At 39.9% G+C, this 17,083-nt stretch overlaps 1 protein-coding gene across 6 annotated transcripts in view; it reads right to left on the reverse strand.

Annotated features, from left to right (window-relative positions):
- The window catches only part of POLK (DNA polymerase kappa), a 65,911-nt gene that overhangs the window by 37,723 nt on the left and 11,105 nt on the right, over nt 1-17,083 (reverse strand). For 2 of the 6 annotated variants that reach the window (XM_050944566.1, XM_050944569.1), the window contains exons 1-3: nt 14,605-14,709; nt 8,414-8,589; nt 5,979-6,098 (exon numbers count right to left, since the gene is read on the reverse strand). In XM_050944566.1, the coding sequence (XP_050800523.1) occupies nt 5,979-6,098; nt 8,414-8,551 (258 nt within the window). In that variant the 5' untranslated portion in view covers nt 8,552-8,589; nt 14,605-14,709. Of the gene's footprint in view, nt 1-5,978; nt 6,099-8,413; nt 8,590-13,706; nt 13,792-14,604; nt 14,710-17,083 lie in introns of those variants that run through there. The other 4 variants (XM_050944571.1, XM_050944570.1, XM_050944568.1 and 1 more) reach the window with 3 other exon arrangements.

Here is a 17,083-nt window from a genome sequence, read left to right on the forward strand (position 1 = left end):
TTACCAGATCTAAGCTAGTAATTAAGCTTAGAAGTGTCCATGCAGGTCCCCACATTTGTACCCTAAAGTTCAGTGTGGGGAAGGAACCTTGACAGGTGCCGTGGTGACTGGTGCCAAGGACGGGACCTCCGTTGCATCGGGGATTGGTACCAGGATGGTGAGTGGTGCCACGACTCAGACCGGTGTTGTAAGTCCGACTGGTGCTGCAACTTAGAGTGGTACTGAGAAGTGGATTGGTGTCTCCGTGTTGTGGCGAGCAGTGCGTTGGAGATGCAGGCGGATGCAACTTCGGCGACTTGCTGCCTTCGTTGGCACTGGGGGCTTGTCCCAGAGGACCAGAGACTGCGGTGTGGTAATGGCAAAGGCGTCTGGCAGCCCCACTTCTTCCACCATATGGCTTGGGGAGTCCAATGGCACTGGACTCAATGGTATCCTTTGCAGCTCCGGGCCCTCCTCCCTGGGGTGCACCCCATTGGCTGACTTTGAAGGAGCAGGTCTCAAAGACAGAGAACCACTCCTACTCTACTTCCAATGCTGCTCCTGTGGTGCCAGGGAATGGGATTGGTGCTGGACAGTTCTTGCCGGCTTTGGGAGCAGCAGTGCCGCGGGTCTCTATGCCTAAAGTCCTTCTGTGGTGCCGCTTCTGCCACGGATGCCGGAGCACTCCGCACCGATTAACTTGGTGTCAGGTCTTGCCACGCTCAGGTGTATTGCCGTCTCAGAACCACCTCCACAAGAAGCTGTTTTAAATGGAAGTCCTGTTCCTTTTTTGTTCTAGGGCAAAACCCTTTACAAATCCTGCGCCTGGTGTGCCTCTCCAGATACTTTTGACAAGTGTTGTGGGGATCACCCGTTAGCATGGGCTTATTGCAGGACTTGCAGGGTTTGAATCCTTGGGACCGAGGCATGCCCTGAGTCCCCAAGGGGAGACAGGCAGTCAGGATGGAGGGGAAACTCATACAAACAACAGCCAGAACTACTAACACTAAAACTACAACAAACTGAAAGCTAGGAGAACGAGAGGAGAACTTGCTAAGCAATTCATCACAGTTCCAACGACCATCATTGGTGGTCAGAAGGAACTGAGGAGGCGCCGGGTCGGTAGGGTCGTATATTGAGAGCCATAGAAGCATCACTTCAGGGGGCTCGACAGCTGACTCGACAGGTGCTGCTAGGGGAAAGCTTTCCGATGACTGTGCATGTGGAGCGCACTTACCTAATTGGAATTAATATGAGCAAGCACTCAAGGAAGAAAGCTTGTTTTTGGTCCAACTTGTTGTGTGTGGGAAAAGACATAAGTAACAGAGGGCAAAAAAAGTGAAAGTGGAAAAAGTCTGTTATATTTATACATATAAATGCAAGTACATATAATATTCCACAAATATACAAGTTGTATTTATTGTTTACAGAACTACTTTTTGAAAAAACCTAAAGGTCTGTCGCCTCTCACCTAGTTGAGCTCTCATGCTGCAACTTATTTGCCAGAAGGATTACTACTGAATAATATGAGATTTTCCCCCTTCCTTCTGGTTTGCTCCCAGCCAATTTGCTTGAAGACTGAAAGACCATGATGTGGAATCAAATTAAGCTCTTCCACATAGCAATGCATAGCACATATCCTAGTTCAGTGAGTTGGGCTGGTCAAACTGGTTTGTATAAAATGTAAGGCACCAGTGGGAAAGGTAGAAGGTGAAGAGTTCAAATAACAACAGAAGAAATATTTGAAAAAAATTATGAAAACAGTATGATACAATATAAAGAAGAAAAACAACTCATTACATTTAAAAGCTCCAGGAGCAGACTTAGTTATTTTCATTGTAATATCAATTAAGCAAGGGCTAAAATCCATGTAAAATTATCAAAAGGCATTTATCTTCATTCTAATTAATTTCTTCCTTTTGTTAATTCTGATGATCTCATATTCTACAAACTATAGGTAGGTTATTCTCAAACTCAAATGACCTTTAATTACTTGAATTTATGTTGCCTCCCACACCCTCAGTCACACAATTTAATCTGCATTTCCAGATACTGTCTTAATATAAAACTTTTATTCCCTCCTACACATGAATTACTAGCATGTCATATCTAATGATTCACTAATATCTTATGCACGTATAAAAACAGAGATGGAAACCCTTTTAGGCTAGTCACGAATCAAAACGATGATTATTTAAAATAGCAACAGCAGCTCATTAAAGGAAACATAGTAAAACAAAAGCTTTGTAGACTTACTTCAGAGAATCATGTTTGTCTATAACCACGTTTCCCTACTAAATCTGAAGACAGTTAAAGACGAATTTCTCAGAGGTAAACCAGGTGCATGAGCTGAAAAATTATATAGCATTCTTTTTTTAAAGAAAATTCTGTTATGGAAGACTTAGGGGAGTTTCTATATATTTTATGGAGGAAAAGAGCTGAAAATTTGGGCTATTAGACTTTTAAAATTCATAAATTTTTGTATTTATTTTTAGACAAAGACTGAAGAAGTTATTGTGATTTGTTCTTGACCAAAGATGTGGTATATATACCAAAAAACTAACTTGCTTAAGTAGCATATATGAAATAAGAATTAAAAAACTTAATTTTGTGTCTGTTTATGTTTGTAAAACTATCTGACAGAATGGAGAGAAACTAGGAGTGACTGGTAAATACTCTGTTACAAGGTGACAGCAACGTCATGCAGAGTTAAAAACTGAGCTAGAAACCAACATCAATAAAAACGGCAACAATGGCTGTTGGCAATAGTTTATATAATTCAGAAGCTGGATACTTCTGAAAGTTTTAAATTAATCATAGTATTGAATAAATGAATATAAAAATATAACTTATGGATTATTGGAGAACTTCAGACATTTCTGGGTTGTGTAGTAGACGAGTCTCAATCAGCCATGACCAATTTATGAGAAGTGGGAACTTACTGCATTCAGTATTGTATAGAAAAACTTGATCTAATAAACCAATGACATTCAGTGCATATGAAACTCCACCTTTGGCATTTACAATTTTATTTTATTTATAAAGCCAAATAAAATATTTTAAAATGGTAATGGTAAGTTTTGAAGGGGTTACTTACTGCACAAGAACACTGAAGATGTTAGAGATGAATTTGGGACATTTGTGATTATAAGTGCTCCTTTGCCCCTACCCGGCTGCAGAGGAGGCTGTCTAAAATAAAGACAAACTAAAACACCTTTATTTTTCACTTCTGACACACACAGTCCCACAGCATGTGCAGGTTCTGTTATATCAACAAAACACTAGAAAAGGGGTTATTATGTTGTTGACGCTATGGATTTATGTTGCTGCCATGTCCAGCATCACTGGGATACTGTCTAGCAAAAGGAATAGCTTTTTAGAAATCTTGTAATATTACAATATCAGTACTGACTGCCAACCTGAAAAGAACTGTCATGTTAGTGAGCATCCTAAAAGAGCCCAGTTTCCCGCCCTCTACCATCCTACAAACTGATAAGACTTGATCTGAAGATACAAATTTACAGTGTTACACAGGAGCATGGAGCTTTCCATACTTCTGTAACTCTGCACAAGTTGTCTCCCCCCTTACCAAGCTGAGGTGAATACTAGAGCAGGGTTTCTCACATTTCATTCTACCACAACCCCCTTCTGACAACAAAAATGACTGCATGACCCCAGGAAGGGGGACTGAATTCTGAGCCCCACCACCCTGGACAGCAGAGCTGAAGCCTGACCCCCATCGCCCTGTAGGGGAGGGAGGCAAAGCTTGATGGCTTCAGCGCTGGGCAGGGGGGCTGTAACCTAAGCCTCGCCATCCAGGGCTAAAGCTCCGCCGCATAAGGCTGAATCCTTCTGGCTTCAGCTTCCACCCTGGGCAGTGGGGCTCAGACTTTGGCTTCAGCCCCAGGCCCCAGAAAGTCTAATGCTAGCCCTGGCGAATCCATTAAAACAGGGTCAAACCCACTTTGGGGTCCCAACCCACAGTTTGAGAACAGCTGGACTAGAGCATCTGATTTCAGGGCATAAGGAGGTGATATCTGAAAGTAAAAGAAAGCATAGTTTCATATGTAATACAGTTGAATGTTGCATTGGAGAACTGGATTCTATTACTGCCTCTTTCAGAGAGAGTTCTTATGTGATGCTAGGCAAGTCAATACAAAAAAAAAAAAAAAAAAAAAAAAGCTTTTTATGGGTGGTCACTGATTGCATCTTCCTCATTTTCTGGGTACCCAACTTGATACTCTATATGGTCTGGTCTGCAGAAGTGTTGAGCACTCACATCTGCAAATGAAGTCACTAGGAGCTGTGTGTTAAATATATACAGTATGATATAATTCTAAGTACTCTGAAAAATCAAGTCCTAGGCACTCGGTGGTCAAACTGGGAACCCAAAATTAGTGAAATTAGTGGACTCTTTTAACCTTAATATCTCCGTGCCTTCATTTCCCACATGTAGAATGGGTGACCCGGTGTGTGTTGTAAAATTAAATTCATCAATGTTTGCCAAGTACTCACATACTAAAGTGATGAGCATCACAGCAAAAAATATGACGAAATTAATAATTCTGTATCCAGATCAGAATTAGACTAACATATGGTAAACAAGGCTTGGGACTACATATTGATCAATGAAGATAAAACAAAATATTGAATAGCTGCGCCATGAACACTATCTATTTTGTGCACAGAATGAGGCAGCAGTCACATTGAAAAATATAGTATGCAATCATTAAAGATTGAATCACACTATATGTAAACAGAGACAAATTAAGGTGCTTGACATAGCAACTTTAATGTTCTTTTAATGTGATTTTTGTATGAAGTATTATCTAGTTTCTGATAACATTGTCCATCACTGCAATATCTGAATACCTATGCAAAAGTGCTTCTTTTGGACCACAGAAACATTTTCATACACAGCTCCCATTTCTTAGATCCATAGTTTTCTCAGACCCTTTATTTCTTTCCACTGTACATGGATGTTCATAACCAAGGCCCTAATAATAAAGGAAACCAATTTTTCTATTGTAGGCAATATGCACCTTTGGCCAGATTTTTTGTTTATAAAAAGTTGAAGACTTCAGTGACATAGTAGTTAGCATGCAAAGATAGATAAATCACAAGCTGAAGTAATGGGATAATCCTAGTGACATTTTTCCCTATCACTATAAATGATCTAACATAATATGTGCATAAGCCAAGACTTTTTAAAAAAAATACACACAAATTGTTTAAACCAAAATGACTGCTCTGGTATTTGTAAAGAAAACAAATCTCATAGACTTTAAGGTCAGAAAGGACCATTATGATCATCTAGTCTAACCTCTTGCACAACGCAGGCCACAGAATCTCACCCACCCAGTCCTGCAACAAATCTCTAACCTATGCTTGAGTTACTGAAGTCCTCAAATTGTGATTTAAAGACCTCAATGTGCAGAGAATACTCCAGCAAGTGACCTGTGACCCACGCTGTAGAGGAAAGCAAAAAACCTCCAGGGCCTCTGCCAATCTGCCCTGGAGGAAAATTCTTTCCATATCCGAAATATGGCGATCAGTTAAACCCTGAGCATGTGGGCAAGACTCACCAGCCAGCACCCAGGAAAGAATTCTCTGTAGTAACTCAGATCCCACCCCAACTAACATCCCATCAATGAGTTTCACAGGAGTGCATCATGAGCAATGGATTTTATTTATTAGTTGATTAGGTGTTTTCAGCATTGGGAGAAAGGAGTTCTTGTTTTAATTCCATTTTGTTCACACAAGAAATACTGCAAATGAAGTGTCTTATCTATTTAAATGTTCTTCTGTTAACTGAATATAAATTTAAACCATTAAAATACTATGCAGGCTTTAGCTGCATAATTGTTGCTAACATCAAATAGAACCAGGCAACTAACAACTTGTGCAACACTTTGAAATTTTAGGACTGGCATCAATAATATACTCCTAAAAACTGTTATTCTCCCTCCACTCAAAAAACTTCCCAAATTCGTTAGTACCTGTAGCTGTGCTTTCAGAAGCTGTTGGCTGGTAATTTTATTTTTTAGCTGCATCATTTTTTCAATTCGTTGGTTAACTTGTTGATCTTTCTTAAGCTCATTTTCATAAAATCTAGAACCCTATCAGAAAAATAAATAGTTAAGATACATTTGAAAGTTCATTATTTTCCTTATAATCTTACAATAACTGAACAGTAAAAGAAGATGCAATTTGTCTGCTAACAACTAATTTAAAGGGAAAAAACAGCACTGAAATAAAATGGACCGTTGTTTCCAATCCTATCAGCGAAGCAGACTCAGCTTTATGATATGTTGGGTTCTGTATAGTTTAAGGATTTCTTTCGCATATTATATATATATTGGATATTCACATAATTGAGGTATACACACAAAAGACAACTGTGGTACTTAGATTACGTGAAGTTCATATTCTTCCTTCCCTCCGCCACGCAGAATTTAATATAATTCTGAGGAAACCGGCTAGGCTCCAGAAAGGCGGGGACATGTCCTGATGTGTGATGATGCAATTCTAAAAACATTAGCTAGATCAGAGAGATGTCAAAATAACTCAAAAGAAATAAGTTACTTGTACTCTCTAGGCTATTTTCTGTTATATCTTGAAAGATACTGAATGCAAAAATTGAAAATTGACCTCAGACATTTTTACTTTTCATATGCAGCATTGGTCCATATGGTCTCATCTGGAGAAAACTAATGCCATTATGTAAGTCAATGGTACAACCTCATCTGGAATACTGTGTGCAATACCTGTCACCCAATCTCAGAAGGATATTGCAGAATTAGAAAAAGTTTAAAAGAGGGTAATGGAAATGTTCAGGGGTATGCAAAATCTCCATATGACAACAGATGGAAAAGATTGAGATTACTTATCTTGGAAAGGAAATGAATAAGAGGGGACATGATGAAGGTATGAAAATAATAAATAATAAAGAGAAGGTAGATCAGGAACTTTGGTTCTCCCTGTCTCATAACACAGGAACAAGGTGATAATCAATAAAAATAAAAGGGGGCAGATTCAAAACATATTACATATTTTTTCACAGAATGTGCAGTTAAGAGTACAGCACTTATTGCCACAGGATGCCATTGAGGCCAAGAATTTAAGAAGATTCAGAGAGGGATTGGATATTTATGTGATCCAGTTTTATAACAGTTAATGCTAAAAAAAAAAAAAAAAAAAGTATTGGAAGAGATTAAAACCTCATGCTTCAAGGTTTCAACCAATCTCTGACTAATAGATATTAGGATGAACTTTTCTTCAGTATCAGGCATGCATGCAATCTTCTCTTCCCTCTATAAGCAAACATTAGTGATTGTGCTTATTGAAAAGAAAGTCCCATACTTTTTCTCTTGGTGCTAGTAGTAAATTTTTTTACAGGTATTTAAGATGTTGGTAATTGCTGGCAAGCAACTCTGAAATTTGGATTCCCTTATACAGTAGTGATGCAATAATAAGATTGTGTTCCTTACAAGGGCTTTTTTGTTTGTTTTTTGGAGCAGCTGAAAGGGAAGAGAGATTTGGGAGAGTTCCATACAAGAATCTACAGCTATAATACACCTGATACTGTACAGTTTACTTTTCCCCAACAAATGCAGATTTCAAAAGGGCATGAGACTTGTTCTCCTCATTTTACAGTTTTCAAATTCTATCATTCATTTGCCTCCATCTCTCTCTCATTATAATGGCAGCAGCAGTAGCAGTTTTGAAGGAATTATTTAAAAAAATACCAAATGGGATGTCTCTTACAAAGGATTACAGTTTGAGGAAGTGCTGAACAGTAAGATCAGGTGAAATATATGAAAAACTAAACCCTCTGTTTCATGCAAATATCCTTAGCACAGTGAAAAAATGGACAATACAAAAGCAGTCTAGCAGAATTGTTTTTAATGCTATATTTTTCAAAGTTCTCCCTAAAGTATTAGCTCTTCCATAAAGCAACAGTACAGCATTCATTATTTTACCATAATTGTTTAACAACAAAACTAGGTCCAGATTGACCCCTCTTGTAACAGAATATTGTGGAAGTAGGGGAACTCAGAAGTTGTGAAAGTAGGGGAACTCAGAAGTTACCCTTGCTCAGTTATTTCTAGATTGTTTGATGGGAGGACTCTGAAAACCTCACAGATTTGGGGCCTCCTCCCAAGCTCCAAAGGTGAAGTGCTGACAAGGACTGCACCACTGGAGGTGTAGTCAGCCCTAAGGAGTTCTACTGAAAAAGTTTATACAACCGGAAACCATATTAACTTTTCCAGCAAAGCATTCTGCATTGGTTGTGGTGAGAGTGATGAAAAGCAACCTTTCCTGTGTCACTCACATACAGAACAGAGGAGGCTGCCCCCGTTTATGCATGCAAAATTAAGAAATAAAAAAAGTAAAAACCAAAGCACTAGTGAAAAGGGTTACACAAACGAACCTTGGTGGCCTCCATTATGATTTTATTGATTTTCTCTTTATCCAGTCCTTGCATTCCAGCCTTGTTATCATTGAGGCCCATTCTAAGCAGAAATGCATCATCATCATCAGAAGTGTTAATTTTCTTTGTGCTGTCCATAGCGCAACGCAGTAAGTGCTTTTTCAAACTTTAATAACCTAAAAGAGAATATAAGTTACATACTTCTTTCAAAACTCCAGCTGATGAATAATACAATTTCATAATCACTTTCAATTTTATTAGACACACCAAATACTGAGGTTTAACATGGAATTCTTCAAAGTAGCTCAACTACACACAGTCACCAAACAGAGAAAAAACCTCAACTGTATTAGTGTCTGGAGTAGACCTGCATGGAAAATGATGTATCATCCTGTGAAAATGTTCAAGATTCAGTAATTTTCCTCATTCTACTTTGAAGCAAAAGAAAATCAGAGAGAGAGAGGAACATGAGCCTGGGTCTTCCACACCCCAGGTGAGTGCTCTAACCACTGGGCTATTAGCTATTCTGGGTGATTCCTCTCTCTCTTGTTTTGACCAAAAATTCCATCCTGGATTTGAGAAACCTTTACAACATAAGTTTTGTCTAAACTGATACATTCCCACAAAAAGTTTTGGTTCCAACAAACTGGCATTTTCCAACCAAAAAACATGTTTCTTTGAAAAATTTCCAACTAGCTTTATATCTGTTTACTTGGTAACTTGGGCTCAAGCAAATGATAAGCATTTAATATGGCCAAATGTCAAGTTACACATCAAGGAACAAAGAACATAGGCCATTCTTGCAGAATGCAGGACTCGATTCTGGGAAGCTGTGATTCTGAAAAAGACTTGGGGTCACAGTGGACAAATATGAGTTTCCTGAACAATACTGTAGTCAAAAGGACCAACGCAATTCTTGAATGCATAAACAAGGGAATTTCAAGTAGAAGTAGAGAGGTTATATTACCTCTGTATTTGGCCAGGTTGTGACCGCCACTACAGCACTGCGTACAGTTCTAGTATCGAGAGTTCAAAAAGGATGTCGATAAAATGGAGAGGAAGTTCAGAGAAGAGCCATGATAAATGATGAAAGGATTGGAAAACACCTTACAGTGACAGATTAAAGGAGCTCGGTCTAGCTTAACAAAGAGAAGGGTAAGGGGAGACTTGATCACAGTGTTTAAGAACTATACGGGAATGGGTTTTTCAGTCTAGCAGACAAAGGTATAACAAGATGGAACGGTTGGAAGTTGAAGCAAGTCAAATTCAGACTAGAAATAAGGTGAACAATTCTTGACAGTGGGAGTAATTAACTATTGGAACAACTTCCTAAGGTTTGTGGTGGACTATTCATCACTAGCAATTTTTAAACCAAATGTGGTTATTTCTCTAAAAGATAAGTTGTCACTCAAACAGGAATTAATTCAGGGAAGCCCCATAGGGTTGCCAACTTTCTAATTGCACAAAACCAAATGCCCTTGCCTCGTCCTGTTCCCGGAGGCCCCGCCCCTGCTCACTCCATCCCCTCTCCCTCCATTGCTTACTCTCCCCCACCCTCACTCACTTTCACGGAGTTGGGGCAGAAGGTTGGTGTGCAGGAAGGGGGGAGGGCTCTGACTGGGGTTGCTGGCTCTGGGGTGGGACCAGAAAGGAGAGGTTCAGGACACGGGAGGGTCTCCAGGCTGGGACAGGAGGTCAGGGTGCGAGAAGGGGTGAGGGCTCCGACTGGGAGTGTGGGCCTTGGGGTGGGGTAGGGGGTTGCGGTACTGGAGGGGGCTGAGGGCTGGGGTAGGGTGTAGGAGCAGGTTTGGGATGCAGGCTCCATCCAGGTGGCGCTTACCTCCGGCAGCTCCTAGGCAGAGGGCCAGAGGACTCTGCACGCTGCCCGCACCTTCAAGTGCCAACCGTGCAGTTCCCATTGGCAACGGTTTCTGGCCAATGGGAGCTGCGAAGCCAGCGCTCAGGGTGGGAGCAGCATGCAGAGCCCCTGTGACTGCTTCTGCACTAGGACCCAGACATGCAAGCCACTTCTGGGAACCACATGGAGCTAGCCTTAGCCCAGCTGCGCCACCAGCCGGACTTTTAGCAGTTGAAATCCAGATGTCTGGCGACCCTAAAGCCCCATGGGCTGTTTGCTACAGGAGGTCTGACTAAACAATCACAATAGTCCTTTCTGAGAGGCAGGTTTTTGTTTACAAAAAAAATAACATTACACTACCAATTTGAAGTAAAGAACATTCCTATGTGCAAAGCGTACTGCATTAGACTTACAGCTGTACAATGGCTTTTCTTGTGACAAGCTATGATTTCAGGCTCATTGTAAAAATAAAATCAAACTGGCACTACTCATCACCATGTTAAATTTATTTTTAAATGTAAATTAAAAGATTTTAAGAACAGAAGGGACAATTATTATCATCTAGCAGCCTGACTTCCTGCATGACACAGGTCACAGAACCTAAACTAGTAATTTCTACATCAAACCATAACTTCTGTTTGAGCTAGAGCATATCTTTTAGAAAGACATCCAGTCTTGATAATAAAGACTTGAAGTGATGGAGAATCTACCATGTCCCTAGGAAAGTTGTTCTATTTGTTCATTAACTTCATTGTTAAAAAAAATATATTTTTTCTTGTCTGAATTTGTACAGTTTCAGCATCTAACCATTGGATCTCATTATGTTTATTTCTGTTAGTATTAAACAGCCAGCTACTATAATGTTTCTTATCCATGTAGGCATTTGCAGATCATAAGCAAATCACCCATAACTTTTACTTGGATACAGTAAGTTAATTGAGCCTCTTAAATCTCTCACTCTCCATGTTTTCCAGCTCTCAAGTCATTCTTCAATACAATGTAAATGAAACGCTGCTGTCACATGATAAAATCTCCTTTTCAGTGGGTTAGCATAAGAAAGCAGAGTTCTCTGAATCACAGCTCAGCATGAGCTCAATAAATAACAGAACATGTATTTATTATTGGAAGAGGGTATAAAGGCAGCTCCCTCCTACTGCTGATTCAAAAAACAATTTAATCTTCTCTCCCAGGGAAAGAGCACCCATCTCCTTAACTTCCTCTCAGTTACTTCCTCAGTCAAGAGTCCTTTCCGTTTGATAGGAGTCACACCCTTTCAAGAGATGTCTCTGGATGTGCTGCACACCCACACCCAGTTACCACAGTAACTCTATTGCACAACAATGGAAAAAAACTGTGCTGGAACTTTTCTAGCAAGATGCATATTTAAAAACTGTTGCTTCTCCAGCTGAGGGGTTAGGAAAGAAGCAGCAGGAACCCCTGCCAAAGACCTGGAGGCAGCCCACATTTGTGTTTAGGCATTTATGGTTGAATTTTCCACCTGAAATGATCACATACGGTTCATGGAGCGGAAGGATTCCTCTGTATGTTAAATACTCAGAAGACTGACCCAAAAGCATCACTAATTAATTAATTTTTAATCTTGCGGTTTTTAACTCATTCTTAGGATTCTTGAGCTCTTGGCAGCATAGCATTCTGTTCACATTTAGAAGGTTATGTTTCCAACTGTATTAGAAATGAAAGCTGAGAGTTTCTGCAAAATTTTATGAGTAACACTAATCAAGGTGCTTCTTTATTCATTGTGAGCAAATGGATTTATCAAATCTTTAAGCACATGCATTTGTTTCCCTTATTTTCTATAATCATGGTGGTGTTCATTTTTGCTGATTTTTTTTCCCTTGGAACAGGAGACCAACTACATTTCTGTAGTAGAGCAAGTTATATTTTTTAAATATAAAAGTTCTATCTGATTAAAAAAAATCTTACGTTTCAATTATATTCAGTGCATTCGGTTTATTATTTGTGACATTTTTTCAGAAGAGCCAAGACCAGCTGAGTAACAATCTGTGTGTTTTTTGGCTCTAGCCTGTCTGAGCACAGAACAGGAGTTACTGAGACAAAGCAGACATCAGACGAACCCCTTGGATGCTCTGAGGCCAGCTGGGAGTGGGGAGTACCAGGCAGACCTGAGACCAGCTCAGTAGTGCTGAATGACTTCGAAGCATATTTTCATACTCTCTCCCCTGGTTGGAGCAATCAATTACACTGTTGGGAACCACTGGCCCTGCAACTGTAACAGAGTAGCTGGTCTTCCCAGCTCAAGCCAAAAACACTGTTCCTCACGTTTCAGTGATCACACTAAAGTCTGTGCAAGGTTAACTATCATTTCCATTTCAGTCAGTCCAGCAGTAGTCATACTGGTACTGGCAATGCCTGGTTGTGAGAATGTGTGGGAAAGAAAAGCAATTTAGAAGCCACACAGACAATAGACATTATAAATACCAATGGATGTAATGACTTTTCTCCACAGGAGATGCCTCATCAGGCCTATATTTTAGATAATTTATCTCTCTCCTTACCTCCTTCCTTTGCCCACTCCAGTCTCTGTGGCTTCTTCCATGCTCTGCTTCCTGCCATTGGTGAGTGCGGGGGGCGTCCTTTCCCCAACCTCCCCACACTCACCTGCGGCGGGAAGTGGAGCAGCTCAGCCCCAGCCCGTTCCACTCTGCCACCTCCTAGCCGCGGCGTTCCGCTTCCCGCCACAGGTGAGTGCGGGGAGGTTGGGGAAAGGACATCCCCCGTACACACATGCGGCGGGAAGTGGAGCACTGTGGCTGGGAGCTGGCAGAGTGGAGCGGGCTGGGGCTGGGCTATTCCACTTCTGCTGCTGCTGGCGAGTGTGGGGGGATCCCTTCTCCCAAGCCCCCTCCACCGAGTGACATGGCTGGGGCTGGGGCGAAGGAAGCAGAGAGGGCTGCTCCCGGCACCCCGCTAATCCCTCAGGCCACTCTGGGACTGTAGGACCCCCAAAAGTGCCCTCCAACAGCTCCTGCCCCCAGGCCCTGGGAGCGGGAGGAAGCCCCTGACTGCCCCGAGACCCTCTGCCCCTTATCGAACCCCTTGGCCCTGGTCTGACCAGGCACCCTTAACACGCTGTCAGAGCTTTACTGCGTTGTATGCGAACCCGCGTTATATTGGGACGCGTTATATTGGGGTAGAGGTGTACTTAAATAATAAAGTACATAAATATCAATTAATAGCTTAATTAGAATTGAGAAAAAATCATTTATTGGAACATGAATTTAGTTCTTCACAGGAGTTACAGACGCACAAAACAGAAAAGGTGAGTCATAGGTAAAATAGCTGTCTAGTGGGACAAACAGAAACTGAAGACCATTTTGTTTACAGAAAGGCATGTCCTTAGGAAAAAAAGACATCAGCTCAATGCACTCAAAGACAAAAAGACAATGCACTCACATGAACTGTGGAAGCAATAATAAACCAACAGGCACAGCATTGTCAAATCAAAGTAGTGGGAGATCTACCAGTGTAAACAGAGTGAAAAGAACAAATTTAAACATGTAAAGAAACACAGGAGGGAGAAAACATACGACATTGCAAAAACAAAGTTGAAGGAACAAAATGTTGCTGATATCAGTGCAGAAACTGATAAGGAGTAAAGGTTTAAATGGACCTATGAAAATTAACTATAAGAATCCTTATCTGACTTTAAAACACAGTGAGATTAAAGTTTATGACAACTTGAAAAAGGGTGCAAAGATTTATGGTTTGAAGAAACATAAATGAACATATTCTACTCAGAACAGGAGGCAGCATAGATGGCTACAAAGAACAATGTATTTCAGGGGTGCTGCCACCGCAAGAAACCTCCGTAAGATTGCACTGTTACCCTTATAGCATTCGATGCAAGGGATGCTAAATATCTCTTCTTAGTGTCCTATTGTGTAGAGTGTGGGATCAGAGAAACCCATGAAGACAGTCAGCCTGCAATTCAGCACCAGCCTATTACTCCAATTATTTGGGAGTAGGGTGGCCTGATGTTTCAATTTTATAGGGACAGTCCTGGCATTTGGGGCTTTGTCTTATATAGGCATCTATTACTCCCCACCCTGCGTCCTGATTTTTCGAACTTGCTATCTGGTCACCTTAGTTTGTTTACATTTACAGGAGATAATGCTGCCCTCTTCTTATTTACAATGTCACCAGAAAGAGAGAACAGGCGTTTGCTTGGCACTTCTGTAGCTGGCATTGCAAGGTATTTACGTATCAGATATGCTAAATAGAAGTCTTAAAAGAGCAACACTCTGATGCGGAAACTACAGGTAAACCTGAACTACCAAAATAGAAAAACAACCTTCTGCTGGTGGCATCTGACTCAGATAATGAAAATGAACATGCATCGGTCTGTATTGCTTTGGCTTGTTATCAAGCAGAACCAGTCATCAGCATGGCCCCATGTTCCCTGGAAGCATGAAGGAACATATGAATCTTTAGTGCATCTACCAAATAAATACCTTGCAATGCCGGCTACAATAGTGCATGCAAACATCTGTTCTCACTTTCAGGTGACATTGTAAACAAGAAGTGGGCAGCATTATCTCCTCCAAATGTAAACAAACCTGTTTGAGTGACTGGCTGAACAAGAAGTAGGACTGAATGGACATGCAGCCTCTAAAATTTTACACAGTTTTATTTCAGAATGCAGTTTTTTTGTACCTAATTCTACATTTGTAAGTTCAATTTTCATGATAAAGCAATTGTACTACAGTACTTGTATTGGGTGAATTGAAAAATAGTTTCTTTTGTTTTTTTACAGTGCAAATACCTGTAATAAAAAAATATAGAGTGAGCAGTGTACACTTTGTATTCTGTATTGTAATTGAAATCAATATATTTGAAAATGTAGAAAACATCCAAAAATATTTAAATAAATGGTATTCTGTTAATGTTTAGCAGTGCAATTAATCGTGATTATTTTTTGAATCGCTTGACAGCCCTACTAAAAAAATAAAGGGAAAGCAACATTTTTCTTCTGCATACTAAAATTTCAAAGCTATATTAAGTCAATGGTCAGTTGTAAACTTTTGAAAGAACAACCATCATGTTTTGTTCAGTTACAAATATTTCAGTTATCAACAAACCTCCATTTCCAAGGTGTTCGTAACTCTGAGATTCTACTGTACAAACAGGAAAAAGAAAACCTAAAATAATACTGCCAAAACTAGTAAGTTTGATGGAGACTGTGTCATGGTGCAGGCCTGTATTGAAGTTTTGTTGGCAAGTTGCGTTTCACTCATGGTGAAATGGACAGTTGTGAAGAAATATTAGGACTCGAAAGTCATCCAAGTAGGGAGAAAGCTTTGGAGAGAATCTATTTCCAGACAAGATGACTCAAAGCACACATCATATTTTGCATACACCTCTGTCAAGAAAAGCAAATGTGTTGCATTTTAACCATCACAGTAATCAGACTTGAGACCAAAAGAAAAAATTTCTAGTGAGTTGAAAAAAACTACCCAAAAAATTCTACTATTAATTCGTACACCCAAAAACCCACCCCAAAAACTGCCCTGGAATTGCATTTTGTGAACAAGGACTCATCTATGTACCAAATAAACAAACAAAAACCTAAACAAAAAACAAAACACATAATGGTGGAAATAGCAAATAGGATTCTTGCAGTCATTCTTTCTTGGAAAAAAGAAAAACCTGTTCAGTTTTAGAAGGACTAAAGTCAGGAACCCCATTTCATGATTTCTTCACAATTCCAATAACACTATTAAATGACAACAAAAACATATAATTAAAACTTGACACTTGGCATCATTACTGCATGTCCACAACTTCCCTAGGCAAACACTGGAATAGATTGCCTAGGGAAGTTGTGGAATCTCCATCTCTGGAGATATTTAAGAGTAGGTTAGATAAATGTCTATCAGGGATGGTCTAGACTGTATTTGGTCCTGCCATGAGGGCAGGGGACTGGACTCGATGACCTCTCGAGGTCCCTTCCAGTCCTAGAGTCTATGAGTCTATAAAGTAAGCTCCTGATATCTTCACAAATAAAAACAGATTTAACTATTCTTTTACCTCTGCTTTTACTTTTGTAAAATATGTCTATTTTCAAACGAGAACAAGGCAAAAGTATAAGAGTTAACTTAACACACATGTTGGGAATGAAAAAAAAACGACTGGATAACTGTACACATTCCCCTATTACTGCAGGATTTAATCCACAGACAGAGGGCATATCAATGTAAAACTGATATTGCCTTTGATCCTAGTGAAAAAAAGCCAACATGCAGCAATGAGTGCAACTCTTATTAATGTTAAAAAAGAATTCTACAGATACACCAAAGGGACAAGAGACACACTACAATTAACTAAGTCAGAAGGAAAAGGATTTAATTTCATTCAATTTTGACTGCAAGGGATCATTGTGCATACAGAACAAGAGATACAAATGGGATAGGGAACTCTGAAGTTAATAGTACAAATGAGTTTTCAAAGAGAAACAGAATAAAAGATGTAAATTTACCCTGGGTTCCCATCAATGCAACACCCAATCAGGGACGGCTATTGATCAATACAAGATACCACTTACAGTTGGGATCTAAGTGTTTTACAGTCATGCAGCCCAGGGATCAAAAGGCTAAAACCAGGAATTGAGCTCTCCTTTCCCCAGTGACAGAGTGTACTATACAGCTACCCAATTTTTTTTAAATAAAAACTGAACATTATAAATAGCCTACTGTGAAGTACTGTTAAAATCCAAAGGTCTCTATATGGTGGAAAAATCTCTTACATTTGTGTTTAACAGAATTGTTGATTCC

The sequence above is a fragment of the Gopherus flavomarginatus genome, chromosome 3 (assembly GCF_025201925.1).
Source record: "Gopherus flavomarginatus isolate rGopFla2 chromosome 3, rGopFla2.mat.asm, whole genome shotgun sequence".
In the NCBI taxonomy this organism is placed as follows: Eukaryota; Metazoa; Chordata; order Testudines; family Testudinidae; genus Gopherus; species Gopherus flavomarginatus.